This window comes from Oncorhynchus gorbuscha, linkage group LG26, assembly GCF_021184085.1.
Source record: "Oncorhynchus gorbuscha isolate QuinsamMale2020 ecotype Even-year linkage group LG26, OgorEven_v1.0, whole genome shotgun sequence".
Classification (NCBI taxonomy): domain Eukaryota; kingdom Metazoa; phylum Chordata; class Actinopteri; order Salmoniformes; family Salmonidae; genus Oncorhynchus; species Oncorhynchus gorbuscha.
The window spans coordinates 31,831,436-31,859,391 of NC_060198.1; the positions used below are offsets into that span (position 1 = coordinate 31,831,436).

Genomic DNA, 27,956 nt, shown 5'->3' on the forward strand with positions numbered 1-27,956 from the left:
GATAGGTGAGAGAGGGAAGGGGAGGAGGAGGGAAGGGGAGGAGGAAAGAGACAGAATGAGAGGATGAGTGTGGAAGAGGAGTGAAGGGGAGGAGGAGGAGGAGAAAGACAGAATGAGAGGATGAGTGTGGAAGAGAGAGTGATAGGTGAGAGAGGGAAGGGGAGGAGGAGGGAAGGGGAGGAGGAAAGAGACAGAATGAGAGGATGAGTGTGGAAGAGAGGATAGGTGAGAGAGTGAAGGGGAGGAGGAGGGAAGGGGAGGAGGAGAATGAGAGATGAGTGTGGAAGAGAAGGGGAGGAGGAGGGAAGTGGAGGAGAAAGAGACAGAATGAGAGGATGAGTGTGGAAGAGAGAGGAAGGGGAGAGGAGGAGGGAAGGGGAGGAGGAAAGAGACAGAATGAGAAGATGAGTGTGGAAGAGAGAGTGATAGGTGAGAGAGGAGGGAAGGGGAGGAGGAAAGAGACAGGAGGAGGAGAGAGGAAAGAGACAGAATGAGAGGATGAGTGTGGAAGAGAGAGTGGAAGAGAGTGAGGGGAGAGGGAAGGGGTGAGGAAAGGACAGAATGAGAGGATGAGTGTGGAAGAGAGAGTGATAGGTGAGAGGGAGGGGAGGAGGAGGGAGGAGGAGGAAAGAGACAGAATGAGAGGATGAGTGTGGAAGAGAGAGGTGAGAGGTGAAGGGGAGGAGGGGAAGGGGAGGAGGAAAGAGACAGAATGAGAGGATGAGTGTGGAAGAGAGAGTGATAGGTGAGAGAGGGAAGGGGAGGAGGAGGGAAGGGGAGGAGGAAAGAGACAGAATGAGAGGATGAGTGTGGAAGAGAGAGTGATAGGTGAGAGAGGGAAGGGGAGGAGGAGAGACAGAATGAGAGGATGAGTGTAGAAGATAGAGTGATAGGTGAGAGAGGGAAGGGGAGGAGGAGGGAAGGGGAGGAGGAGAGACAGAATGAGAGGATGAGTGTGGAAGAGAGTGAAGGGGAGGAAGAGGGAAGGGGAGGAGGAAAGAGACAGAATGAGAAGATGAGTGTGGAAGAGAGAGTGATAGGTGAGAGAGGGAAGGGGAGGAGGAGGGAAGGGGAGGAGGAAAGAGACAGAATGAGAGGATGAGTGTGGAAGAGAGAGTGATAGGTGAGAGGGAAGGGGAGGAGGAGAAAGACAGAATGAGATGATGAGTGTGGAAGAGAGAGTGATAGGTGAGAGAGGGAAGACAGAATGGAGGAGGAAGGAGGGAAGGGGGAGGAGGAAAGAGACAGAATGAGAGGATGAGTGTGGAAGAGAGAGTGATAGGTGAGAGAGGGAAGGGGAGGAGGGAAGGGGGAGGAGGAAAGAGACAAAATGAGAGGATGAGTGTGGAGAGAGAGGAGGTGAGAGGGAAGGGAGGAGGGAGAGAGACAGAATGAGAGGGAGTGTGGAAGAGAGAGGATAGGTGAGAGGGAAGGAGAGGAGGAGAGAGACAGAATGAGAGGATGAGTGTGGAAGAGAGAGTGATAGGTGAGAGAGGGAAGGGGAGGAGGGGGAAGGGGAGGAGGAAAGAGACAGAATGAGAGGATGAGTGTGGAAGAGAGAGTGAGAGGGAAGGGGAGGAGGAGAAAGACAGAATGAGGTGAGTGTGGAGAGAGGAAGGGAGGAGGGAGGGGGGAAGGGAAGGGAGGAGGAAAGAGACAGAATGAGATGATGAGTGTGGAAGAGAGAGTGATAGGTGAGAGAGAAGGGGAAGGGGAGGGGGAGGGGATGAGAAAGAGACAGAATGAGAGGATGAGTGTGGAAGAGAGAGTGATAGGTGAGAGAGGGAAGGGGAGGAGGAGGGAAGGGGAGGAGGAAAGAGACAGAATGAGAGGATGAGTGTGGAAGAGAGAGTGATAGGTGAGAGGGAAGGGGAGGAGGAGAGAGACAGAATGAGAGGATGAGTGTGGAAGAGAGAGTGATAGGTGAGAGAGGAAGGGGAGGAGGAGGGAAGGGGAGGAGGAAAGAGACAGAATGAGAGGATGAGTGTGGAAGAGAGAGTGATAGGTGAGAGAGGGAAGGGGAGGAGGAGGGAAGGGGAGGAGAAAAGAGAGAATGAGAGGATGAGTGTGGAAGAGAGAGTGATAGGTGAGAGGGAAGGGGAGGAGGAAAGAGACAGAATGAGAGGATGAGTGTGGAAGAGAGAGTGATAGGTGAGAGAGGGAATGGGAGGAGGAGGGAAGAATGAGAGGATGAGTGTAACAGGAAAGGTGTGGAAGGGAACATGCTCTTACTTGTCATGGTAGATGACGGGTGAATAAGCCTCCGTGAAGAACTCAGCACAGCTGGATTTCCCAAAGATCACCTATTATGATGAGAGGAGACAGTGTTTATTGGATCTATGCCCTCGCACAAACCACCTTTGCCCTCAGAGCATTCGTGATACACAAGGGAAACTGTTGAGCGTGAAAAACCCAGCAGCGTTGCAGTTCTTGACACACTCAAACCGGTGCTTGGCACCTGCTAAGAAACTCCGTTCAAAGGCACTTAAATCGTTTGTCTTGTCCATTCACCCTCTGAATGGCACACATACACAATCCATGTCTCAACTGTCTATAAACCTAAAAATCCATATTCAACCTTTCTCCTCCCCTTCATCTACACTGTGAATTTCACAATTGACATCAATAAAGGGATCAAAGCTTTCATCTGGTCAGTCTGTCTAATGTTTTGTAACTCTGTATGTCCATTAAGGAATTTACCAGAATCCTTCTCAGAACTGCTATGTAAATAACATGTCACATTAAATTAAATGTAAGGTTCCTTAGCATTACAGTTGGAATTCTTCCAGATGAAGTCATTGATAATTAGCTGGTTTCTAAACATCATTAGTTGAATATGAGTTTTTCTTTTTGACATCTTATGGACTGGGAATATGTCCAATAGTTGTTTAGAATTCTCCACAGGGCTCCGTCAATGGATTAGGACATTGTTGCCAGGGTCCCAGATTAGATTAGGGTGTGTCCTAAAGGCTCCAATCAGATTAAGAATCCACTGCACTGAGACTGAACACCACAGCTTTTAGACAGGAAGTTCATTCTGCAGTAAAACCCTCCTTCAGTTTGTTAGAACCATCAAAAAGGTTAGCTGTTTCCAAAAAACAGGAACTAGGGTTACCTACCCCCAACTCAGTTAAACACACTAGACATTCTTGTAGAGTGACCTACTCTTGTGGGGCACATCATATTTCACAGCATCAGGCTTTTCTTTGTGAGGGGGACACCATTGTTCTGAGAGCACTGTGTTACAAATCTGTAGAGGTTTCCTGTTTTGTGATTGGCCTGCTTCACCAGTCCACCAATCACTCACCGGCATGGCCAGACTGGGATCCTCTCCTGCCATGAACTGCACCTTGACAGCAATGTTCCTGACTGAGCCCTGCCGACTGCTGAAGTTCAGGCTCTGGGGGTAGATATACAGCAGGTTCCTGGAAGTGGAGAGGAGGAGGACAAGATGAGGGAGAAGAAAGAAATGGCAGTGAATTTGAATTCCATTATACAACCCGGAAGGCATAGAGGGGTCATTACACTAGTTTCAGCTCAGCTAGCCTACACGCTGCGGATGCCTGCCAACATATCCTCCCTCCTAACTAACGCATGGACCACAGGGAACATGTATGGTCAAATCAATTCTATCTGGCACGTGACTACAAAACCAGAATATCTCGCCTAAATTAGAGGGTGGTATTAAGGTCAGATTTATAACAAATCAAAAAACAAATCTTAACAATTAGGCCTATAAAGTGAGAAGGATTGGGAGAGAGAAACCATGTGTTTTCGAGGAAGCATGTGTGACCGAGCAGGGTGTGAGTGACCTTCAACTCCTGTCCAAGTCAAACATGTGAGAGAACTTCAGAGCATACCTGTATATTCCAATCCAAAATGTAATTTACTTAGCAAGAACATTGTTCATTTATCTAGAATCCACACACTCACAAACAACACAGAGCAGTGTGACATATCGTCATGGTCTGATGGTCAGCCCAATATAATACTGTGCCCGGTTGCATAAAACATCTTGTGTTTCTCTTAAGGATTTACCTTAAGGAATAATGTTCCCGTACCTAAGATAATTGTTGAACGGCGTTGCAGAGCCCCTCAAACATTTCCCATAGGTAAGGGCATACATTTCCCATAGGTAAGGGCATACATTTCCCATAGGTAAGGGCATACATTTCCCATAGGTAAGGGCATACATTTCCCATAGGTAAGGGCATACATTTCCCATAGGTAAGGGCATACATTTCCCATAGGTAAGGGCATACATTTCCCATAGGTAAGGGCATACATTTCCCATAGGTAAGGGCATACATTTCCCATAGGTAAGGGCATACATTTCCCAAAGGTAATGGCATACATTTCCCATAGGTAAGGGCATACATTTCCCATATGTAAGGGCATACTTAAGGGTACTTAAGGATAGTTTGAAGGCATGTATGGCAGAAAAATTACCTGGTTACCATGGAGATGACCCGATTACTGACTGAATGTCTTGTCAAAGGGCATTTCTTTTGGAGATTGCAAAATAAAACTTATACATTCAAGACGGGAGAAACAAATTGATTCAGAAGATAACAAAACAAGTTTCTTTTCTTGACCTTTTTCTCAACTTGTTTCTACTCATTTCTAAAACGTCAAGCTAACCTACAGAGTAGGTAGCTAACTAGCCAGATGGCTTTGTAGCCATTGATTGTGCACCTTCCATTGTTTAGCTAAGTAACTAGCTAGCTGGTTGAGGTTTTCCTTCTGCAACCAGGGCAGAGGAAAACATTCACCTTCACAAATTCTGTTGACATTCAGATCCATACGGAAGGAAGCACTTAAGGGACCTCGTGGGCACCATTAATCTTCTCACTGCATTTAAGAGAGAAATTCACCTTAAAATGTTTTGTGCATCTGACTTAAAGTTAAACTTGAGATGTTTTATGCAACCAGGCCCTGGTCCATATCTACCAGGACAAACAGAGACTCAGTTGATGTTAATGTAGGTCATGTGTATTTGACACCTGGAGGCCTGACAGAGTTACTCCAGAGGATGGGATGAATGCCAAGGTCAGCCTGACTAAGGCCACAGAGCTGATCTCTGATTGGACCACGACTGAGCTAATGTTTCACAGTCATTTTGAACACCCAATATAAAAGAGTCGTATCATTACTGATATCCGATGTGAGACTAAAAAGATACCACAGACCTGGGGCACTTAGACATACAGCTGAGAAAAGGTACCTTTTTTAACGACAACTGAGGATCAACAACACCCGTAACAAAACTTTAAGGCAAACAGGCATAGGAAGGGGCACTGGGTGATTCTCACAGGATTTCGAGTCGATAGTCTCTCTGAAGAGACAAATAAATAATCTCCCTATATAGCCTCTGTCCTCAGGTCAGGATGAGGGCCACACTACTCTGCCTGCTGTGTATGGCCATGTGTTTAACAGGGATCCCAGCCAGCCCCGTCCGGAAGGCCCAGAAGAACAACCAGGCTGCCCCCATTGATGACATGAACGTGCTGATGTACGGCGTGCTGCAGTTCAGCGAGACCCTGCACCACATCTACGAGAGCACCGATGCCAAGTTCGCGCGGATCGAGAGGTCGCTGAGGAGACATGAGGAGAGGCTGGAGAGGCTGGGCCAGGAGGCAGGCCAGGCCGCAGAGAAGGACAGACAGATGAGACAGGTGCTAGGACAGATACAGGTGAGGAAACATACTCGTCCTGCTCTGACGAAGGTCTACTGTGAACGGAAACCTGCCAATTAAATTACTGAAATGTGCATAGCTCTAAGTGGGCAGAGGCTTTTTATTCCGTAGAATTTCAATCTTGCACCTTAGCTACTCTGTCAGGTGTACTTTAGATTTATCTATTTACTGGAGAAAACACACCCAGTCAGACACCTCAAACTAACTCTGACAGTGTCATCAATTGGTAGAGGGTTAAGCACTTAAAAGTATGATCAATTTGTCGATTTCACTCCAGAGCGACAGGTCAGACAGAGATAACCCTACTTTGCCAACAGTCTGAAATCCCAGTCAGTCAGATAAGCTCTATTCCTCTGGGCTCCAACAGGGAGAGAGAACAGCTGAACAGACACCATTGGCTATTTGGCTGAATGGGCCAATAACTGCCATGAACCTGAGCACTCAATTATCTGGCTAGATATTCAACATAAACACAGAGCCATGTACATGTTCGTTTTGTTTACTCAATATAGATCTTAATGTTCTGAGAACAGAGAATGGCATTGGCCAGCCAGTGTATGTTGAGGCCAAGGCAGTTTGAGCAGCTGGTCTGAGATCAGTGGGAGGGAGAGGATTTAAAGCCAGATGCTCTTTTCCAAGGGCCAGATGGCTGGGCTGCAGTCAGAGGCTGAGGAGGCCGAGGGCAAGGTGGCCCGGGTGGAGCAGGAGGAGGGGGATCTTAGGACCAAGGTGATCAACCTGGAGACATACCTTCAGAACTACCCCCCCAACAGCATACAGGAATTAAAGGTAAGGTACACTTCTCAATCACACACAGATTACGCCAAACAATCCAATGCCAACACACTCAATCTGTTCTATTCCATTCATAAATTCAGATGTGTGTGTGTGTGTGTTTTCAGGATAGAGCGTTAAAACACTCCAGAGTTCTGGAGGGCCTGCTAACATGGACACAGTTCCAAAAACAGAGCATTGAGAGTCAGAACCAACAGTTGACCAAGCTACAGAAACTGGTGGGTATAATAGCTGAACATAGTTTGAAAGATGCTAAATAGAATCTGCCCATGATTGATGTAGTGATGGACGCCGTGTTTGACGAAGTTTGCTTTGTTTTTATTTCAGAGTGAAGCCAGGAGACAGCCAGTCCTTAGTCACAACGCCTGATGGTTCCACTGAATCTTAACACCCGCTGCTGTAGCTAATACACTCCATGACTTTACCCGTCTACTCATTCAACCATAATTCACACAGAACAAACATTCCCACCCAATAAACTGAATTACAATAACATTATATATTTATACCACTGTATTATATTTCCGAATACAATTAATTGTGTTCAATACAAGCCCTTTTTTATTGTACTATTATTTGAATTCTAATTCATTCTTACTGCTGTCATATTGTATATTTTGTGTGCAAATAAAAATCTGCAAATATCATTTCTGATCTGTGGTGTTTATGCAGCACATGACATATAAAATCTATGTATGATCTATAACAGTGTGTGAGAGTCTACTGTAGGTGTGTAGATTGACCTGTAGGTGGTGTGAGGGGTGAAGACTGACCTGTAGGTGGTGTGAGGGGCGTAGACTGACCTGTAAGTGGTGTGAGGGGCGTAGACTGACCTGTAGGTGGTGTGAAGGGCATAGACTGACCTGTAGGTGGTGTGAGGGGCGTAGACTGACCTGTAGGTGGTGTGAGGGGCGTAGACTGACCTGTAGGTGGTGTGAGGGGCGTAGACTGACCTGTGGGTGGTGTGAGGGGTATAGACTGACCTGTAGGTGATTTAAGAGGTGTAGACTGACCTGTAGGTGGTGTGAGGGGTGTAGACATAGCGGGCAGGGAACTCCAGCACCTCCTTGGTGGGGCGCACCCTCAGGTCAGGGTAGGGCTTGACATGGAGCAGCTCAGGAGACAGGCAGTAGTGAGGAGAGTCTGGGGCTGGAGAGATGTCTATCTTCAACTGGGCTAGGAACAGAAGGAGCAGGAAGAGAGAAAAAACAAGGTTACACCTGTGAACATCAAATATATTCTCTATTCCTATAGGAATTTTGTGCAGGTAATTCCATATAAACATTTGTGTGTGTGTGCTGTGCATGTCAGCCAGAAACTTGTAGAGGTTTTCATCAATTAGCCTGTCCCCCTCCTATAGGTACCCGTGACAGGTCTCAGTCTGCGTAGGACAGAGGATGGTCTGCGCATGTCTGCCAGAAACTTGTAGAGGTCTTCATCACTCAGCCTGTCCCCCTCCTACAGATACAGAGATCATAGCATATCGGCACACAGACACATCTGAGACAGGTTACAGTGACTATAACAAGTATTCATATCCAATGGATTTCACATTTTATTGTTATAAAGTGGGATTCAAATAGACAAAACACTCTGCAATGTCAAAGTAGAAGATAAAATCGTATACAAATATACATTATGAAAAACATTTCTTGATTAAATCAGTTTTCACCCTGAGTCAACACATGTCAGAAACACCTTTGGCAGCAATTACAGCTGTGCGTCTTTTTGAGTAAGTCTAAGAGCTTTGCACATCTTGGTTGTGAAATATTTGCCCATTATTCTTTTCCAATTTCTTCAAGCTAATTGCGAGACAGCACTTTTTTCAAGTCTTGCATTACATTTTCTAGGAGATTTAAAGGGATAGTACAAGATTTTGGCAAGCAAGCCATTAAACTCGGTTTTAAAATCACAATTGGCCACATGGTGAAAACCCTGAGTGGTTTCCTTCCTCTCCAGCAACTCAGTTAGGAAGGATGCCTGTATCTTTGTCGTGACTGAGTGTTTTGATACACCATCCAAAGTGTAACTAACAACTGAATATTCCTCTTTGTGGTTGAATCTGTGCTTGAAATTCACTACGTGACTAAGGGACCTTACAGATAATAGTATGTGTGGGGTACAGAGATGAGGTTGTCATTCAAAAATCATGTTAACCCCTATTATTGCACACAGAGTGAGTCCATACTACTTATTATATGATCTGTTAAGCACATTTTTACTCCTGAAATTATTTAGGCTTGCCATAACAAAGGGGGTGAATACTTAGATAACCAAGTCATTTCAATTACTTGTCAACATTTATAACATTTTAATCCCAATTTGTAACGCAACAAAATGTTTTAAAAAATCCTGATGGGATGAATACTTATCATAGGCACTGTACACCTGGGTAGCACACACACACACACACACACACACACACACACACACACACACACACACACACACACACACACACACACACACACACACACACACACACACACACACACACACACACACACACACACACACACACACACACACACACACACACACACACAACATTCTGACTGACCTGTTTGAAGAAGTTGGTGACTGTGAGAGTGGCTGGACGGAAGGTGGCAAAGTTACACATGTCCTCTCCTACACTCATCCGCTCAAACCCTTTCTTCTTTCTCTCGTTCCATGTTCCATGGCCTTTCCGCTCTGACAAAAAGACAAGTCATCCGTTTCGAGATTAAATAAGAATTATTACATACTTATTATGAAATTGTGACACTTTTGTTATATCCACTATTCAACAAGAAGTGTCTGAGTGTGACTGATGTAAGGAATTCCAACATGTATTTCCAAGTGTTTATTAAGAGGGAACCTGTCAGTCCCTCCAAGATTCTACGATCGCATAATTCGATGCAAAATCAACCAATCAGCGCATATTATGCGAGAGCTCGCAATTTTGACCAATTCCACCAATGTTTGCGCATAAAAAGGGTCCAATCAAAAGAGGTTTCTTAATTTTTAACCAATTACTGCACAGTTACCGTGGAAAATGGCCCAATCCAACCACACGTCAACAAAGCCTCCCCCCTGGCCTGTCAGCGTATTCACGTGCAAAGATGATGGGTGATTGTTGATGGCTGACAGGCAGTACAATGTACAGAAAACAATCTCATTTGCCAACAGAAATAACAGCTAACAACCATACGAAACAATTCCCAAACATTTCTGGAAACTAGAGAAATTCGACAATCAACAGTCACTTGGAATCAGCAAAGCATATGAGAATGTGAGAACAGTTCCCACAGTAGCGGCAGATCACCATGACTGAAGTGGTAGCAGGGAAGACTGTGGCAAGCGCTGAAAGAATCAAGGTGAGTGGCGTTTTACTACGCTAACCTTGGCTTTAGTAGGGTGGTCGGCACTCTGCTCTCCCCAGTCTAACCTTGGCTTTAGTAGGGTGGTCGGCACTCTGCTCTCCCCAGTCTAACCTTGGCTTTAGTAGGGTGGTCGGCACTCTGCTCTCCCCAGTCTAACCTTGGCTTTAGTAGGGTGGTCGGCACTCTGCTCTCCCCAGTCTAACCTTGGCTTTAGTAGGGTGGTCGGCACTCTGCTCTCCCCAGTCTAACCTTGGCTTTAGTAGGGTGGTCGGCACTCTGCTCTCCCCAGTCTAACCTTGGCTTTAGTAGGGTGGTCGGCACTCTGCTCTCCCCAGTCTAACCTTGGCTTTAGTAGGGTGGTCTGCACTCTGCTCTCCCCAGTCTAACCTTGGCTTTAGTAGGGTGGTCGGCACTCTGCTCTCCCCAGTCTAACCTTGGCTTTAGTAGGGTGGTCGGCACTCTGCTCTCCCCAGTCTAACCTTGGCTTTAGTAGGGTGGTCGGCACTCTGCTCTCCCCAGTCTAACCTTGGCTTTAGTAGGGTGGTCGGCACTCTGCTCTCCCCAGTCTAACCTTGGCTTTAGTAGGGTGGTCGGCACTCTGCTCTCCCCAGTCTAACCATGGCTTTTAGTAGGGTGGTCGGCACTCTGCTCTCCCCAGTCTAACCTTGGCTCTAGTAGGGTGGTCCGCACTCTGCTCTCCCCAGTCTAACCTTGGCTTTAGTAGGGTGGTCGGCACTCTGCTCTCCCCAGTCTAACCTTGGCTCTAGTAGGGTGGTCCGCACTCTGCTCTCCCCAGTCTAACCTTGGCTCTAGTAGGGTGGTCGGCACTCTGCTCTCCCCAGTCTAACCTTGGCTTTAGTAGGGCGGTCGGCACTCTGCTCTCCCCAGTCTAACCTTGGCTTTAGTAGAGCGGTCGGCACTCTGCTCTCCCCAGTCTAACCTTGGCTTTAGTAGGGCGGTCGGCACTCTGCTCTCCCCAGTCTAACCTTGGCTTTAGTAGCATGGTCGGCACTCTGCTCTCCCCAGTCTAACCTTGGCTTTAGTAGCGTGGTAGGCACTCTGCTCTCCCCAGTCTAACCATGGCTTTTAGTAGGGTGGTCGGCACTCTGCTCTCCCCAGTCTAACCTTGGCTTTAGTAGGGTGGTCGGCACTCTGCTCTCCCCAGTAAAACCATGGCTTTAGTAGTGTGGTCGGCACTCTGCTCTCCCCAGTCTAACCATGGCTTTTAGTAGGGTGGTCGGCACTCTGCTCTCCCCAGTCTAACCTTGGCTTTAGTAGGGTGGTGGGCACTCTGCTCTCCCCAGTCTAACCTTGGCTTTAGTAGGGTGGTCGGCACTCTGCTCTCCCCAGTCTAACCTTGGCTTTTAGTAGGGTGGTCGGCACTCTGCTCTCCCCAGTCTAACCTTGGCTTTAGTAGGGTGGTCGGCACTCTGCTCTCCCCAGTCTAACCTTGGCTTTAGTAGGGTGGTCGGCACTCTGCTCTCCCCAGTCTAACCTTGGCTTTAGTAGGGTGGTCGGCACTCTGCTCTCCCCAGTCTAACCATGGCTTTAGTAGGGTGGTCGGCACTATGCTCTCCCCAGTCTATCCTTGGCTTTAGTAGGGTGTTCGGCACTCTGCTCTCCCCAGTCTAACCATGGCTTTAGTAGGGTGGTCGGCACTCTGCTCTCCCCAGTCTAACCATGGCTTTAGTAGGGTGGTCGGCACTCTGCTCTCCCCAGTCTAACCTTGGCTTTAGTAGGGTGGTCGGCACTCTGCTCTCCCCAGTCTAACCTTGGCTTTAGTAGGGTGGTCGGCACTCTGCTATCCCCAGTCTAACCATGGCTTTAGTAGGGTGGTCGGCACTCTGCTCTCCCCAGTCTATCCTTGGCTTTAGTAGGGTGTTCGGCACTCTGCTCTCCCCAGTCTAACCATGGCTTTAGTAGGGTGGTCGGCACTCTGCTCTCCCCAGTCTAACCATGGCTTTAGTAGGGTGGTCGGCACTCTGCTCTCCCCAGTCTAACCATGGCTTTAGTAGGGTGGTCGGCACTCTGCTCTCCCCAGTCTATCCTTGGCTTTAGTAGGGTGTTCGGCACTCTGCTCTCCCCAGTCTAACCATGGCTTTAGTAGGGTGTTCGGCACTCTGCTCTCCCCAGTCTAACCATGGCTTTAGTAGGGTGGTCGGCACTCTGCTCTCCCCAGTCTGTCTATAGAGAGCGCTGCTCAAAGCAATGAGTGCAATTTGTCAGCTTTGCCGTTTGAAACTCTCTGCAAAACTTAATAGGGATTTAGGAAAGCACCATCTTTCTGGATAAAAAAAAGGAATAATAATCAACCACAACTCTTATTTTTACGTGTTCTGTTCTTTTTCTCCCTTACGACCATTTTAGAAAAAAAAAAATCACAAGCTCAAGAATTTTGAAGACAAGTTAACAGCAAGAAATATCGATCCTCAAATTGAAAGTGATCGATCAGCTTTTAATCTTTAAAGAAAGAAATGTAAGTGAGAGGGAGAGAATGAGTAGGAATGGAAGGTGCGTCTCGTATTGATAGCAAGCCCCAAGCCTGATAGAGAGGAGAGGTGTGTGTGAGTGGATTATGACAGAGCTGTTTGCTCAGGAAAAATCAACAGAATTGAGCACTTTAGATGTTTAAATTGTTTGTCTTATGTATTCTACTTAAAATCGTCCTAAAACTGAGCACATATGACTTATTGCTTTATATGAAATGAATGTGAAAAGAAAACGCCTGAAAATGTATCGCAGAATTTCAGAAAAGCTGCCACAAAATCAAGCATCCCCCCCCCCCCCCACCCCGCAGAAATCACAAAAGAATGTCACAAAATCCTGGAGGGACTGATCTGTGTATGTGCTTGACATCCTAACTGTGATTAAACCAGGGGGCGTTTGGTAGAGGTCATAACTACCAGAGTCAGAGTCGGGGTCGGAGCGCTCCAGCCCCCCTACACTGCTGACGATGTTGACCAGGTGGATGGCCGTCCAGGCGAAGGGCATCCTGTACCTCCCCAGCCTGCTACACGACGTCTCCGCCTGCTGACGCAGCTTCTCCAGCTTCTCCTTGTGCTAAACAGAGAGAGACTGACTGACTGGTGGGGACTGTAAGACTGGATGGGAGCTTGCTCTATCAAGGGCCTTGAGAAAAGGCCTTTGCTATGTGATACTGTAATATTTATATAATGTTTCAGCGTTTGTTGGACATTGAGCTTCAGAATAGGGAATTGCAAATATTGCAGTTGTCTGACTAGACAGAATTGAGAAATGCTGATGGCTACCCAGCTGGACAGAGTCCCATGTGCATGACCCCATGCACGCATGTACACATGCAAAGAAAAGACCAATATAAGATAGACACTATGAACTTACTGTTACCTTTGATGAGTCAGACTCTTTCATGACCATGTAGGGTTCACAGGATTCCCCTATGTCTCCCTGCTGAAGGACTTTCTCCAGCTGAAACACACACACACACACACACACACACACACACACACACACACACACACACACACACACACACACACACACACACACACACACACACACACACACACACACACACACACACACGTGTGTAACAGTGAACATTGCTGACCTGACCATTATTTGCAAATGGTGCACACATGGTGCATGCACACACATTTCTAAAGCGATATATGAACTGCAAATATTGGATGCATCTTCAGAATAACTCACGTCACATTCACTAGTTAAAAGACAAATAGGTCGTTGCACTTCACTGTCACCCATGTGGCAAAGCTTACAGAACTTTATCTAAAGTAAATAAGTGATATAATGCAGCCATGATAAGGTATTGCAAAGCCACTTGGCATGAATCATTCCGGTGGCTGAAGGATATTCCACTGATTTGTCTGGGATGGTCTGCTCAAATACAGTTTACACAGCAAATTGGCCAGTGTTACCTTGTATTGATTTTTCTGTGTCACATAAGAGCCCCAGTGTTGGTGTTAATAACCAGTGTTCTAATGCTGGTAGATTTTTGGAATTGTTTGTGTCAATTGATTGATTTATTACTCTTATGCTACACTAATCTAATCTGTTAGATTTATTGCGCCCTTACTGAAATGATTGTTCCAGTTTAGATGGTTTAGGTCGTCTCACATCTGGGTCCTCCTGACCATGGCAGTCATTCTGAATGCAGGTTGTGGGTGAAAACATTTCAAAATGTTGGATATCTCCACTGGATTCAAGCTGGATTCCAATGGAAATTACACCACTTTGCAAGCCAGCATAATTTGACTTGCAAATAAAACTCAAAAGAATAAAAAGGAAAGTTTTACATCTTCCTAAGTCTGAGGGTGGTTTTAACCTTCCAGACTTGGGAATTGTATCAACTCACCACACAAGTCTTCTACTTGCGGCAGAGTTAAATGCACTAAAGAGGAACAATGGGTTCATATTGAAGATGCGCATGCTCATCCCATGAATCTTTCATGTGTCAATTTCCAAAAGGATAAAGCTGAGAACATTAAAGCAGCAATACAGAGATTTATTTTTTTGGGCAACCCGACCTAATTCACATAGATGTGTCATTCTCATTGAAAGCAAGTCTAAGAAGCAGTAGATCTGTTCTATGTGCACTATTTCTATGTTGACTGTTCTTAAGTTTTGTTTTTGCTCTTTTTACTTTCGGTTTTGTACAATAGCTTCAAACAGCTGAAAATACTATATTTTTGGTTATGGAAGAGATATTTCACAGCGGTTTAGATGGTACAATGATTCTCTACACTATACTTGTTTGTTTTACCACAAACTGAAATGAAGTGAATTTTAGAATTTTTGCAACCAGGAAACAACTTTATAGTTAAAAACACAAACAATATAGAAGAAAATGAAATCTATTCTACAAGAACCAATATCACTCTTTAAAAACACAATCCTATGGAACAATACTTGGAAAGCTTTTCAGAATTCACTGATAAATTGGTCCATATAGAAAACTGAAACCATCAATGACTTGGTAATAGGAAATAAATGTATTTCCATTACAGAATTAAAAAGCAATTTTGGTCTGACCAGTGTAGATATTTTCAAATACATGCAACTTAAAAGTTTATTATCACAAAGTCTCGATTTGAAATAATTTGGACATCAGAGCAATCTTTAGAGAATCCAATTTGAGTCAGAAACTGATATTAATATGATAGGTAAGATATACAAAACCTTGCAGAGAGCCTATCTAAAAATAACTGATATTGGCACAAGATGGAGGGAATTTTGGAACATAACTAAATTACAGTTCATGAAAATGTACGCTTAATCCAGTATAAACTAATGTATAGAATTTACTATACAAGAGACAAAATTCACAAATTCTACAGTACAACGGCAGAGTCATTTCTTAATTATACAACGGGTGGGCCTAATCCTGAATGCTGATTGGTTAAAACTGCCGTCACAGATTTAGTCAGTGGCGTCAAAATACCTTTATGCTCTGTTCCATCTGACTGTGCAATCCACTGTCTCATCAGCCCAGGCAGGAAAGTTATACACCTGATCTCCACTCTAAAAAGCATCTAGACATTATCTCACATTTATTTTAGACTAACATTTAGTTTTCAACAGGGAGATTTGTATAAACCAACATTTGCAACATTGTTTGAATATTTAAAATGAGATCTCCTGCTGTCCCATAATAATGAATGAGTCGAGACGAGACAGACAGGCAGTGTTTCTATGCGAGTCGAAATCATGAATCAGCTGGCATCATTTTTATGGATATTTACAACAACAAAAAAGGTCTATTGAAAAAAGGTCAAACGAAACACCGCTAATTTGCAGTCTTTCCAACTTCAGTTTGAAGTGATAGTGTTACTATAGCTGTGTTGTTGGCTTGCTCCTCTGAACAACAGTGTCCTGATGAGAGAGAGCACATGTTCTATGCCAGGCGAATTTGAGCATCATATGGACATTGTCATGGGATGTATCTACAATAAATGGTCACTAGAAAACAGCTTAAACAAATGCAGCTACTTTGTTGTTATTCTGGCTGCACTTTTTTGACATGACTACAAGTTAGCCGTAGTTGGCTAGCTAGAAAGCAAGCAAGCAAGGGATAAGAACGTTGCCAGCCAGTATGGCAATAGAACATTTATAACCAACGACTGGGTCACATCCAAAGATAGTGTTGTTGATGTTTGTGCGCGTCTGTACGCTATCGTTTGTATGTGTATGTTTAGTAAAAGAATATATATATATATATCGCACCAAAATAAATATTTGACTTGCAGGCCTCTGTATTATGGAAAAACTAAGGCCCTTAAAATAAGGCTTATAAAATATGTCTTGTCTTGTCTTAAAGAATATAATTTTAATGATAACATATTCACTTGGGATCTCACTTAGTGAAGGCTACAGGACTGAAAATGAATGAATGCAACAGCTATGTCACTGTCACTAACACATACAGTCATGGGTGGTAACTCTACAACTCACACGAAAGGTAAGGCACACTGTGAAATATGCAAATAAGGCTTTACACTAAGCAAAGTGTTAATTTCACACTTAAAAGTGTGGACCCATATTGACACTGGAAGATAGTTAAATGTAACTCTCTCAGTGTTTATTTAACAGTGGAGAATTTGCTGTGTAATTCAATTCACACCTAAAAAAATTGTGGAAGGTGGATAGACGATAAAAGACTTTGTATCATTAAAAAAAGTTCATATGGACTAGGGGTTTTCTCCTGAACATGTGACCAGACCAAGACACAGTCCTACAGAGAGTCAGTAGATTGTCATGTGACGTAGAGCCTCCGTGGACTCTCTGTATGTGCCCTCCCCCCGGTGGCCCTATGCCCAGTACCTTGATGACCAGGAAGATGTCTGCAGAGGGGTAGGTGATGGAGAAGATGGCTGAGCGGGCCAGGGTGGAGATGGCTGTCTGGGGTGTGTGGAGACGCAACAAACCCTTCATCTGATCTGAGTTCAGGTCAAAGTGGAAGTCCTCTGAGATCTGGGAGAGGGAGGGAGGGAGAAGAGGAAATGTATGTCAAGGGATATTAATTAAGTTTTGACTCAGATTTAAAGCACAAGACCTTTGAGGCATACTGAGAGCTAGAATAATGTAATCAGTCAAAGCATGAGCTCAGCATGACATAAGCATAATATGATAATTCAAAAATAAACACAGTCTAAACATTTCTAGAAAACTCATAGGTACCTTTTTCTTTTCCTTGACATCATAGAGAGCGAGAGTCCCAAATATTGGCTCAATTTCTATTTCAAATCTGTAGTGGGGGGTACATAAAGCACGTGTGTTTGGATGAGAAGGAAATACGATTGATAAATTAATAAAATTCCAAAATGTATTTACCATTGTGCTGACCTGAACTGTGACTCAGCACTTTACATGAGTGTGAAAAGGGTATAAGTGAAAGAGTGACCGACAAGGATCATTTTTAGGAACGATAAGGACAGACACTCACTTGAGGGACAGACACTTGACCATGATCCTCTGACCACAGTGTTCTTTGGGGACCTCTGGGACAGAACATCTCTCCACAGCCTCATCCTGTCAGACAACACACACGTAGCCGTGAGAACATCAACACGACGGCAGCATTTACACAGCCAGACGCCATGGCAACGTTGACACAGACACCACAGTAGTGTGTACACAGACACAACGAAAGAGGGAGAGAGCATGAGAAGGAGACAGAGACAAGTAGGGCTGGGCGGTAAATGGTATACCGGTATTGACACACTGACCGGGTTTGGGCGTTTACTTTACCTTCTATAACGGTATCTGAATGTTTTGTTCGTTAAATTTGATACGCCGCGTTCCACACAGACCTAGACCCTCCCCGGCACTCATGGAGCGCATTTGTTGTTCCTGTGCTCGGTCTGCATTGTCAACGCAACACATGCAAAAACATTTGTTTTTATTACTAAAATGAAAATGTTATTGATCACATACACATACTTAGCAGATGTTATTGCAGGCGTAGCGAAATGCTTACAATGACAATGTTGATGACAACGATGTGGTTTTTCTATTTGCTTCTTAATATACATGAACTAGTGTTCCAGAATTACACTGTTAGTTTGTGTTTCTTACATCTGCTAACAGCTCGTTTGTCTTTTCTAAGCAAGTTGGGCCTAAATTGTGTTAGTTGCTAAAGCTAATCACTGGTTAGCTGGCTAATTAAATGTAGTGAGTCAGAACAAACATAACTAGTTATACAGCCTGATAATACCAGTGATGGTGTAGACTGAAATCAGCATGTTGTTTGTGCAACAGTATCTTCTAAATCAAAGAGGAATAAGCGAAGCATGAATGTTTACTAAATGAAGTAGTTAAAATAAAGCATTCAACGTAGCCAACGATTATAGGGTCCCCTGGGAAACACTTATCAAAAATTTGGTTCCTACGCTCTCACAATAACTCCTCCCTGGCATTTTCATTCAAACAACACTGTATTCAAAGTGCCAACTATCATATTCTAACTACAGAATTAGAATAATATATATAATAATAATAATATAATAATCATTCTATTTCCATGATTCCAACAGTTCCAGAAGGCACTGCATCTCAGTGCAAGTGGCGTCACTACAGTCCCTGGTACGTCTGGGTTTGGCCCGGGGGGTAGGCCGTCATTGTAAATAAGAACATGTTCTTAACTGGCTTGGCAAGCTAAAAAAAAAAAAATATATATATATATATAAACATTATTATAATTTTTTAAAAGTTGCAATTGCAACATTTTGTAAAAAATAAGGCATAGATTGTCTGCCCATATCACGCAGCCCTACGTAGTATTGTGGAAATTATCTCAAATAAGCACAGAAATGGATGGAAATAAATGTTGGTTGAAGTTGAATAGAACAGTATAAAACAATCAGAATGGAGAAAGACTCATTGAAATCACTTAGAATGTACAGTGCATTTGGAAAGTATCCAGATCCCTTGACCTTTTCCACATTTTGTTACGTTACAGCCTTGTTCTAAAACGGATTCAATTCCTCATTAATCTACACACAATACCCCATAATGACAAAGCAAAATCAGATGGTTTAACTTTTTGTAAATGTATTAAAATTTTTTTTTAAATCACACTTACATAAGGTTGAAGTCAGAAGTTTACATACACTTAGGTTGAAGTTATTAAAACTTGTCTTTCAACCACAGCCACAAATTTCTTGTTAACAATCTATAGTATTGGCAAGTCGGTTAGGACATCTACTTTGTGCACGACGCAAGTCATTTTCCCAATAATTGTTTGCAGACAGATTATTTCACTTATAATTGACTGTATCACAATTCCAGTGGGTCAGAAGTTCACATACACTAAGTTGACCGTGCCTTTAAACAGTTTGGAAAATTCCAGAAAACTATGTCATGGCTTTGGAAGCTTCTGATAGGCTAATTGACATCATTTGAGTCAATTGGAGGTGCACCTGTGGATGTATTTCAAGGCCTACCTTCAAACTCAGTGCCTCTTTGCTTGACTTTATGGGAAAATCAAAAGCAATCAGACAAGACCTCAGGAAGAAAAGTCTGGTTCATCTTTGGGAGCCATTTCCAAACGCTTGAAGGTACCATGTTCATCTGTACAAACAATAGTACGCAAGTATAAACACCATGGGACCACACAGCCGGCATACAGCTCAGGAAGGAGATGCGTTCTGTCTCTTAGAGATGAACGTACTTTTGTGCAAAAAGTGCAAATCAATCCCAGAATAACAGCAAAGGACCTTGTGAAGATGCTGGAGGAAACCGGTACAAAAGTATCTATATCCACAGTAAAACGAGTCCTATATCGACATTACCTGAGCCTCAGAATTACCTCAGCAAGGAAGAAGCCACTGCTCCAAAATTGCCATAAATAAAGCCAGACTACAGTTTGCAACTGCACATGGGGACAAAGATCATACTTTTTGGAAAAATGTCCTCTGGTCTGATGAAACAAAAATAGAACTGTTTGGCCATAATGACCATTGTTATGTTTGGAGGAAAAAGGGGGAGGATTGCAAGCCGAAGAACACCATTCCAACCACGAAGCACGGGGGTGGCAGCATCATGTTGTGGGGGTGCTTTGCTGCAGGAGGGACTGGTGCACTTCACAAAATGGATGGCATCATGAGGGAGGAAAATTAGAGGGATATATTGAAGCAACATCACAAGACATCAGTCAGGAAGTTAAAGCTTGGTTGTAAATGGGTCTTCCAAATGGACAATGACCCCAAACATACTTTCAAAGTTGTGGAAAATGGCTTAAGGACAACAAAGTCAAGGTATTGGAGTGGCCATCACAAAGCCCTGACCTCAATCACATAGAACATTTGTGGGCAGAACTGAAAAAGCATGTACGAGCAAGGAGGCCTACAAACCTGACTCAGTTACACCAGCTCTGTCAGGAGGAATGGGCCAAAATTCACCCAACTTATTGTGGGAAGCTTGTGGAAGGTTACCCAAAACGTTTGACCCAAGTTAAACCATTTTTAAAGGCAATACACTCAATTAGTATTTGGTAGCATGTAAACTTCTGACCCACTGGGAATGTGAAGAAAGAAACAAAAGCTGAAATAAATCATTCTCTACTATTATTCTGACACTTCACATTCTTAAAATTAAGTGATGAACCTAACTGACCTGAAACAGGGGATTGTTCCTAGGACTAAATGTCAGAAATCTGAGGCTAAGGTGCATGTAAACTTCCGACTTCAACTGTATGTGTTCAGGTTCTTTACTCAGTACTATGTTGAAGCAACTTTACAGCCCGAGTCTTCTTTGGTATGACACTACAAGCTTGGCATACCTGTTTTTGTGGAGGGTCTCCATTCTTCTCTCCAGATCCGCTCTGTCGGGGTTGATAGGGAGTGTTGCTGCACAGCTATTTTCAGGGCTCTCCAGAGATGTTAGCTCGGGTTCAAGTACGGGCTCTGGGTAGGCCACTCAAGGACATTCAAAGACTTGTCCCAAAGCCACTCCTGCATTGTCTTGGCTGTGTGCTTAGGGTCGTTGTCCTGTTGGAAGGTGAACCTTCACCCCAGTCTGAGGTCCTGAGCAGGTTTTCATCAAGGATCCTTCTGTACTTCGCTCCATTCATCTTTCCCTCGTTCCTGACTAGTCTCCAAGTCCCTACCGCTGAAAAACATCCCCACATCATGACGCTGCCACCACCATGCTTCACTGTAGGGATGGTGCCAGGTTTCCTCCAGATGTGACACTAGGCATTCAGGCCAAAGAGTTCAATCTTGGCTAGAGAATCAGATCAGAGAATATTGTTTATCACGGTCTGAGAATCTTGTAGGTGCCTTTTGGCAAGCTCCAAGTGGCCTGTCATGTGCCTTTTACTGAGGAGTGGCTTCCGTCTGGCCACCCTACCATAAAGGCCTGATTGGTGAAGTGCTGCAGAGATGGTTGTCCTTCTGGAATATTCTGCGATCTCCACAGCTCTGTCAGAAGGACCATCAGATTCTTGGTCACCTCCGTGACCAAGGCCCTTCTCCCCCAATTGCTCAGTTTGGCCGGGCGGCCAGCTCTAGGAAAAGTCTTGGTGGTTCCAAACTTCTTCCATTTAAGAATGACGAAAGCCACTGTGTTCTTGGGGACCTAAAATGCTGCAGAAATTGTTTGGTACCCTTCCCCAGATCCGCACCTCGACAATCCTGTCTTGAAGCTCTAAGGACAATTCTTTCGACCTTATGGCTTGGCACTGTCAACTGTGGGACCTTATAGACAGATGTGTGCCTTTCCAAATCATGTCCAATCAATTGAATTTACCATATGGGGACTCCAAGTTGTAGAAACATCAAGGATGATCAATGGAAACAGGATGCACCGGAGCACAATTTGAAGTCTTGTAGCAAAGGGTGTTAATACTTATGTAAATAAGGTATTTAAAAAAAAAATGTAATACACTTTGTCATTATGGGTTATTGTGTGTAAATTGATGAGGAACATTTTTTAAATCCATTGTAGAATAAGGTTGTAACGTAACAAAATGTGTAAAAAGTGAAGGGGTCTGAATACTTTCCGAATGAACTGTATATGTTGCCACCCTAGGGGCACGCACTACTCAAAGCAAATGTAGAACCTTTATTACTCAAAAACATCAAATAACATTAAATACCCTAAAAACATATATTTTCAAATACCTTATTATATTTTGGTCATATCGCCCAGCCCTAGAGGCAAGATACGCAAACACATGGTCACGTGGCTGAGAAGGCTATTTCATTGATGTGCTTCAATGTCTATGGTGGAACTGCCTGATTTTTAGAAAAATTATCTACATGTAATTAACTTTGAAACATTTTTTAAAATATATAATTAAGTTGTGATGTATTTTCCGTAACTTTCTATGTTATAGCTATATCATTCTATACAAAGTCGGCTAGCCCTTTAGCAACACATGCTAACAGACAACGGAGCCGAACAGAAGAGAATAGTGTATGGATGATATGAATATTATTATTTGGGACAGACCTCGTCGGGAGGAGGGAAGAGCCCCAGCAGGTCAGAGTGGCGCCCCTGCAGGCGGGCCTCAGCGTTGCGGCGGTCCATGTCCTCTGCAGCTGTGCGCTCTAGCACCGAGGGCAGCAGGGCGTCCGGCGACGAGTTCTTCAGGTCAAAAATACTGGAGGCCCAGCTGCCCCGGGGCGTGTCATCCAGAGAGACTGACCGCCGCTTAGCATCGTCCTGGTCATCCTGGCGGTCAGTGGCCGCAGCCTCGTCCAGTTCAAAGGTCTGCTTAACCAGCCCCCGCTGCCTCTCCCTCTGGCGCTCAGAGTTGTGGGGGGTGTGGGTTGTACTGTAACGCTGATACCTACAGACAAGACAAAATACATTATCCTCATCTTTAAAATCACAGAGATAATGCACATCATGGGCACCATTGCAACCAAATCAATGGAAAATCAATGTGGATAAATGAATGGAAAAGAGGGTGGCATATGGGACACATGATAGAGGGACACTCACTTCCTCTGAATGATCAACCAGTCATCTGTGTAGACAGCCAAGGCATCTCTCACTCTTGGGTCAAATGTGCTGTGGAGAAGAAAAAAAAAACATGAATGATATAGTATGACATAAATATTACAATGGCATAGGAAAGGTACAGGGTGTTCTGCCTGTCCAGTAGCATGATAATGCAGTGTCAAGAAGTCCTAGTTATGTGAGTGAGCGTGTGTGTGTCAGTCTTACCCTCTAGATTCTTTTCTAGGCGGGGCACAAAGGAATTCAACACAACATCCAGGCCCCTGTCTTCAAAATTGCCATTTGAAACCCATTGAAGCCAAACTATTTTAGGCAGGTGGAAACAGAGCTAAGCAAGGGGACATAGTGCTAGGGGAAACACTGCTGTACATAATGTGTGTGTTAGTGTGACTCACTCCTCCTCGGGCAGAGGGGGCTCCAGTGTAGTACACTCTCTGTCCTGCAGGAGGAGCTCCAGGTCGTCTGGGGGGAACTCCATCAGCTGTCTGAGGGGGCAAGGCTCCGCCCCAGGGGCGTGGCTACTCACATAATCCTCATAGTCCACAGGCTCCACCACCTCTGTCAGCGGCACCTGACAACCAATCAATCAATAACACACAACAATCAATACCGGAGGTGCGTTCAGTACGCTTGAACGTTTGCGGAACAGTTTGCCCTGAACGAAACGTTTCCTTGAAGAGACGGAGATGGGTTTGCTCCGTTCGGTGGGTGAGCCTTGAACAGACCGAGATGGGTTTGCTCCGTTCGGTGGGTGAGCCTTGAATAGACCGAGATAGGTTTGCTCCGTTCGGTGGGTGAGCCTTGAACAGACCGAGATGGGTTTGCTCCGTTCGGTGGGTGAGCCTTGAATAGACCGAGATAGGTTTGCTCCGTTCGGTGGGTGAGCCTTGAACAGACCGAGATAGGTTTGCTCCGTTCGGTGGGTGAGCCTTGAACAGACCGAGATAGGTTTGCTCCGTTCGGTGGGTGAGCCTTGAACAGACCGAGATAGGTTTGCTCCGTTCGGTGGGTGAGCCTTGAACAGACCGAGATAGGTTTGCTCCGTTCGGTGGGTGAGCCTTGAACAGACCGAGATGGGTTTGCTCCGTTCGGTGGGTGAGCCTTGAACAGACCGAGATGGGTTTGCTCCGTTCGGTGGGTGAGCCTTGAACAGACCGAGATGGGTTTGCTCCGTTCGGTGGGTGAGCCTTGAACAGACCGAGATAGGTTTGCTCCGTTCGGTGGGTGAGCCTTGAACAGACCGAGATGGGTTTGCTCCGTTCGGTGGGTGAGCCTTGAACAGACCGAGATAGGTTTGCTCCGTTCGGTGGGTGAGCCTTGAACAGACCGAGATGGGTTTGCTCCGTTCGGTGGGTGAGCCTTGAACAGACCGAGATAGGTTTGCTCCGTTCGGTGGGTGAGCCTTGAACAGACCGAGATAGGTTTGCTCCGTTCGGTGGGTGAGCCTTGAGGCAACGAGTGACATATTTAAAAAAGGCCAGCGGTGCATTTTGAACCTCAACTGGTCGTTCAGTAGAGCACCGCTTCTGTTCAACGTAACAGTTTTCATGTCCTGAACGCAGCCCCGGGGAAGCATTATATTCATACACCTGAACATTCCACCAGGACCACAAGCCACACCGAGATGGTGAGCAAAGAAGAGAGGTGGATCATATGAGTGATTAAGCCTAAGTCGTCTAGTTGACACGCCCGTATACAATATACATAGACACTGGCTCCACTTCAGTAAGAGCACTGCGGCGCTGACCAAAAACAAGGTGATATACCTAAACACACACACACACACACACACACACACACACACACACACACACACACACACACACACACACACACACACACACACACACACACACACACACACACACACACACACACACACACACACACACACACACACACACACACACACACACACACACACACACACGGCTACTTACAGGTTGGTGTGCTCCTCGTTTCTTGGACAGCTGAGGGGAGCCGTACTCTCTGGATACCTGCTTCCTGACCTCTGCAGCCACCGTCCTGTCAGAGACGGACAGGAAACGGTAGAGTACAGTTACGCTCAAACAGGGGGGGGGGCGGCGGTTTTTCATTCACAGCTGTATCTTCAGGAAGCCAAATAGAAACAAGTCTAGACATAATAAATACCAGAATAGAAATCGTTCTGTCAGTGGATAAAGACGGTTAACTTGAGAACTGATTTGATGCCCAAACTTGCAAGCGCTAGCCTCGGATTCGTATGCAAATATGCTCCATAATCTAGACTCTCAGCTAAAATCTCTCCAGCGAGGTGCCAAAAATCTAATTGCCTCACCATGCACATGCAAATAAGCCAATTAACATAGGCTAAACAAAACCCTTGCTGCAGATAACCGAGTTAAACCTATTACATTTAGCTTATTGCTGCTTGAAACCATTATGAATATGTAGGCTACTCCCAGACGTAATGCTAGAAGTGTTTTATACATAACTATGTGCCTGCCTTAGATTTCATAATAGCTTTCCAGTTTTGACTTCTTATCAGATGTGAGCAGCCATGTATGCTATCCATTCTCTCCCCACGACCCAGTCCCCAGCAGCTGGTACTAGTAGCAGTGCTGAATGGCAGCAGCTGTTCTGAATGGGAGTCAAGCCGGATCTGTGGGAGAAGAGAGGAGCGGTGGCTGGGCCTAGTACAGAAACCAGGCAGAGAGCCATAACGCTCTCACTGCCCCTGGCCTGGGCCTTTATGGACCAATAGCAAATGGGAGGCTTAGAGAGGGGGGGACACAGTCAAACTAGGCCCCCAATCCTCTCAGAGACACAGCATGTAGCTGCTCTTCCACAAACTTATAACGGACTGGCCATCTCATACTCTCAGACTATATATCTCACACAGACATGCACAGATACACACATAACGCTTCCCGGAATTCCCTGGTCACGGTCGCTGTGGTCAAACTACGTCTTCATTCCACACATTAAATGCTACCGCTTCAAAAGAAGACCCTCAAATGTAATTTATCCCCATGACATACTACCCCCCCCCCCCCCCCACCCCACCTATCAGAAATAAATCTGATACCCCAAATCCCACAACCCTTTCAGGCGGGAACTCGACAACAATCATTCGACAGAGGCGTCAGTCACAACCATGTTTTGTGATAGTGTTATTCTGCCGTTAAAATGTACTACCTTCTCCAATCCCCACTTTAAACAGGATAAAGGAAACGCTGTCGCCTCCAAGGGGTTAATAGACGGAACACCCTGTCACACCCTTTCCTGCATCCTGAACCGATACAATGGACTGGCTCCCACTGGGGAAGAGAGAGAAAGGACTGGACGATAACAGAGTTGGGGAGAGAGGAGAAACTGTAGCAATGACTAGGCCTAAGCTGTTGAATTCAGCACTCTACTCGGTTTCTACTAAGTTAGGCTATAGCCTAGTAGTAGGTTCGCTGCTACAATTTCAACTAGTAGGCTGCCAGTCAACATTCAGAAGGAACAGCACCATTCACCGTTAGCTAGGCTAACTCAATATGATAATCATGTGAGAGTGAGAAATATGTGTACATACCATGGTGAGTATAATAAGTCTGGTTGGGCCAGTTGGAAAGTCCTAATAGGAGATACAAGGTATGGGCCTGTTGTGGTGTTGTTGACTGTTTCGCACTGGACTGCTGACATTCCAAGATGTCATTGAGATTTCCCTGTTGGTTTTGATGTGACATGTTCACCTGCATGTTGTGATGCTGATAGACATCTCTTATCAAATATCCAGTCTGCTCTCAGGAGCCTCCAAGGGCCACTCACCCGTAACATGAAGGAGGTTCTCAGCTGATTCTAGGAAGGCTTCGATGAACACAAGTATGAACTTAACTCCAGCAATGTTGGAACTGGGAAATGCATCACGAACTCTGTGGATAATAATAAAGATACGGTCCTCGGCTACTTTCCTTTCCCATAGGAAAGGGGAACTCCATCTCGCCTACTTCTGTTTTCATTGTGTAGCAGAACTCCATAAGAACTAGACGTTCCATCTACAGATCTGCCCCCAGGAAGGGTTCTACACAGTATGACTTGAACTAGGAGTGACAGCACAGAGGATCAAGCGGAGTTCACTTGCAGCGCACCAATATTAGTGTAACCCAACCCACGCCTTGTTATCCCACAGTTCGACGGGAAAGCGAATTCAACGGCTGGTATGACTTGATAACTACTAATTATAGTTTTATATACGTTTTACTTGGGTCTCCTCGAGATAATGTAAAATAAAGTAATTTAGGTAACTAGTAGCCAACATGTTTGATGGCTCGAGTGTCAGCCTACTAGCAAAAGGATAGCTGTGATCTGGTTCTGTGTGTGTGCAACAAAGTAACAATCGCAAGGTATGAAAAAATCGTTCTTTTTCTAAACAATGGCAGGGTGAATGATAAATGCACATTTCATTCGAAGCCCATATGCTGAACAATAGACTTCGTCTGTCTCAGTTCCTATTCAGTCTGCGCGGTTTACGATCAGCGATGCCCTCAAATCCCGCACTACCCGGTCTGTCCGTTATGTCACGCGAACTAGCTGCCCTACTGAGTACATACAAATTATGAGTCTCACCGATTAATTTTGTGAGCAAATGCCCTCCTCTCGTTGGTTGAAGATGCCATTTCGCGTCCCCATTTAATGTAGTCTTCGAACTATTCTCTCTCTCACACACACTCCTGCACTTCGATACGGTTGTTGTCCTGCTGGAGTTCGCTTCCTTGTATCACCACGCCACGGTGCCGATCCCAGTGGTCCTCCTAGTGGTTGGGAGCAGAAATACAAGGTTGTATGGGATCGTCCGCAGTGCATTCAAAATTCTCACCTGACCGGTTTCAGTAACGCTGTCTCACGCCCGCGAATGGCCCATATCCTCAACAGTTAGGGTTTCATTACAGTGTGAAAATTGAGGAAGTTTGCTGAACAGCGAGACCTACTTTAGTTCAACACGTATACCAAGTGAAAAACACAACGTCAAAAGCCCGTAGGTGTCAAATCAACTCAAATTTTATTGGTCACATACACCTGGTTAGCAGATGTTAATGCGAGTGTTTCCAGTTCCGACCGTGCAATAATATCCAACAAGTAATATAACCTAACAATTCCACAACAACTACCTTAT

At 44.9% G+C, this 27,956-nt stretch overlaps 2 protein-coding genes across 2 annotated transcripts in view; one reads left to right on the forward strand and one right to left on the reverse strand.

Moving 5' to 3' along the window:
• LOC124015300 (dedicator of cytokinesis protein 7-like) overlaps positions 1 to 27,584 on the reverse strand; it is a 47,098-nt gene extending 19,514 nt beyond the window's left edge. Inside the window, 15 exon segments of the mRNA XM_046330455.1 lie at positions 2,233 to 2,303; positions 3,308 to 3,425; positions 7,505 to 7,667; positions 7,856 to 7,949; positions 9,052 to 9,182; positions 12,757 to 12,913; positions 13,220 to 13,300; positions 16,673 to 16,822; positions 17,030 to 17,096; positions 17,295 to 17,380; positions 22,304 to 22,643; positions 22,799 to 22,867; positions 23,212 to 23,387; positions 24,757 to 24,841; positions 27,410 to 27,584. Of these exon segments, the coding sequence (XP_046186411.1) occupies positions 2,233 to 2,303; positions 3,308 to 3,425; positions 7,505 to 7,667; positions 7,856 to 7,949; positions 9,052 to 9,182; positions 12,757 to 12,913; positions 13,220 to 13,300; positions 16,673 to 16,822; positions 17,030 to 17,096; positions 17,295 to 17,380; positions 22,304 to 22,643; positions 22,799 to 22,867; positions 23,212 to 23,387; positions 24,757 to 24,841; positions 27,410 to 27,459 (1,838 nt within the window). The 5' untranslated portion in view covers positions 27,460 to 27,584.
• Positions 5,178 to 7,132, forward strand: LOC124015298. Its single transcript, XM_046330454.1, has 4 exons — positions 5,178 to 5,693; positions 6,336 to 6,485; positions 6,599 to 6,709; positions 6,819 to 7,132. The coding sequence occupies exons 1-4, from the start codon at positions 5,388 to 5,390 to the stop codon at positions 6,858 to 6,860; spliced, it is 609 nt and encodes a 202-aa protein (XP_046186410.1). The 5' UTR covers positions 5,178 to 5,387; the 3' UTR covers positions 6,861 to 7,132.
• Positions 27,585 to 27,956: the final 372 nt, after the last annotated feature.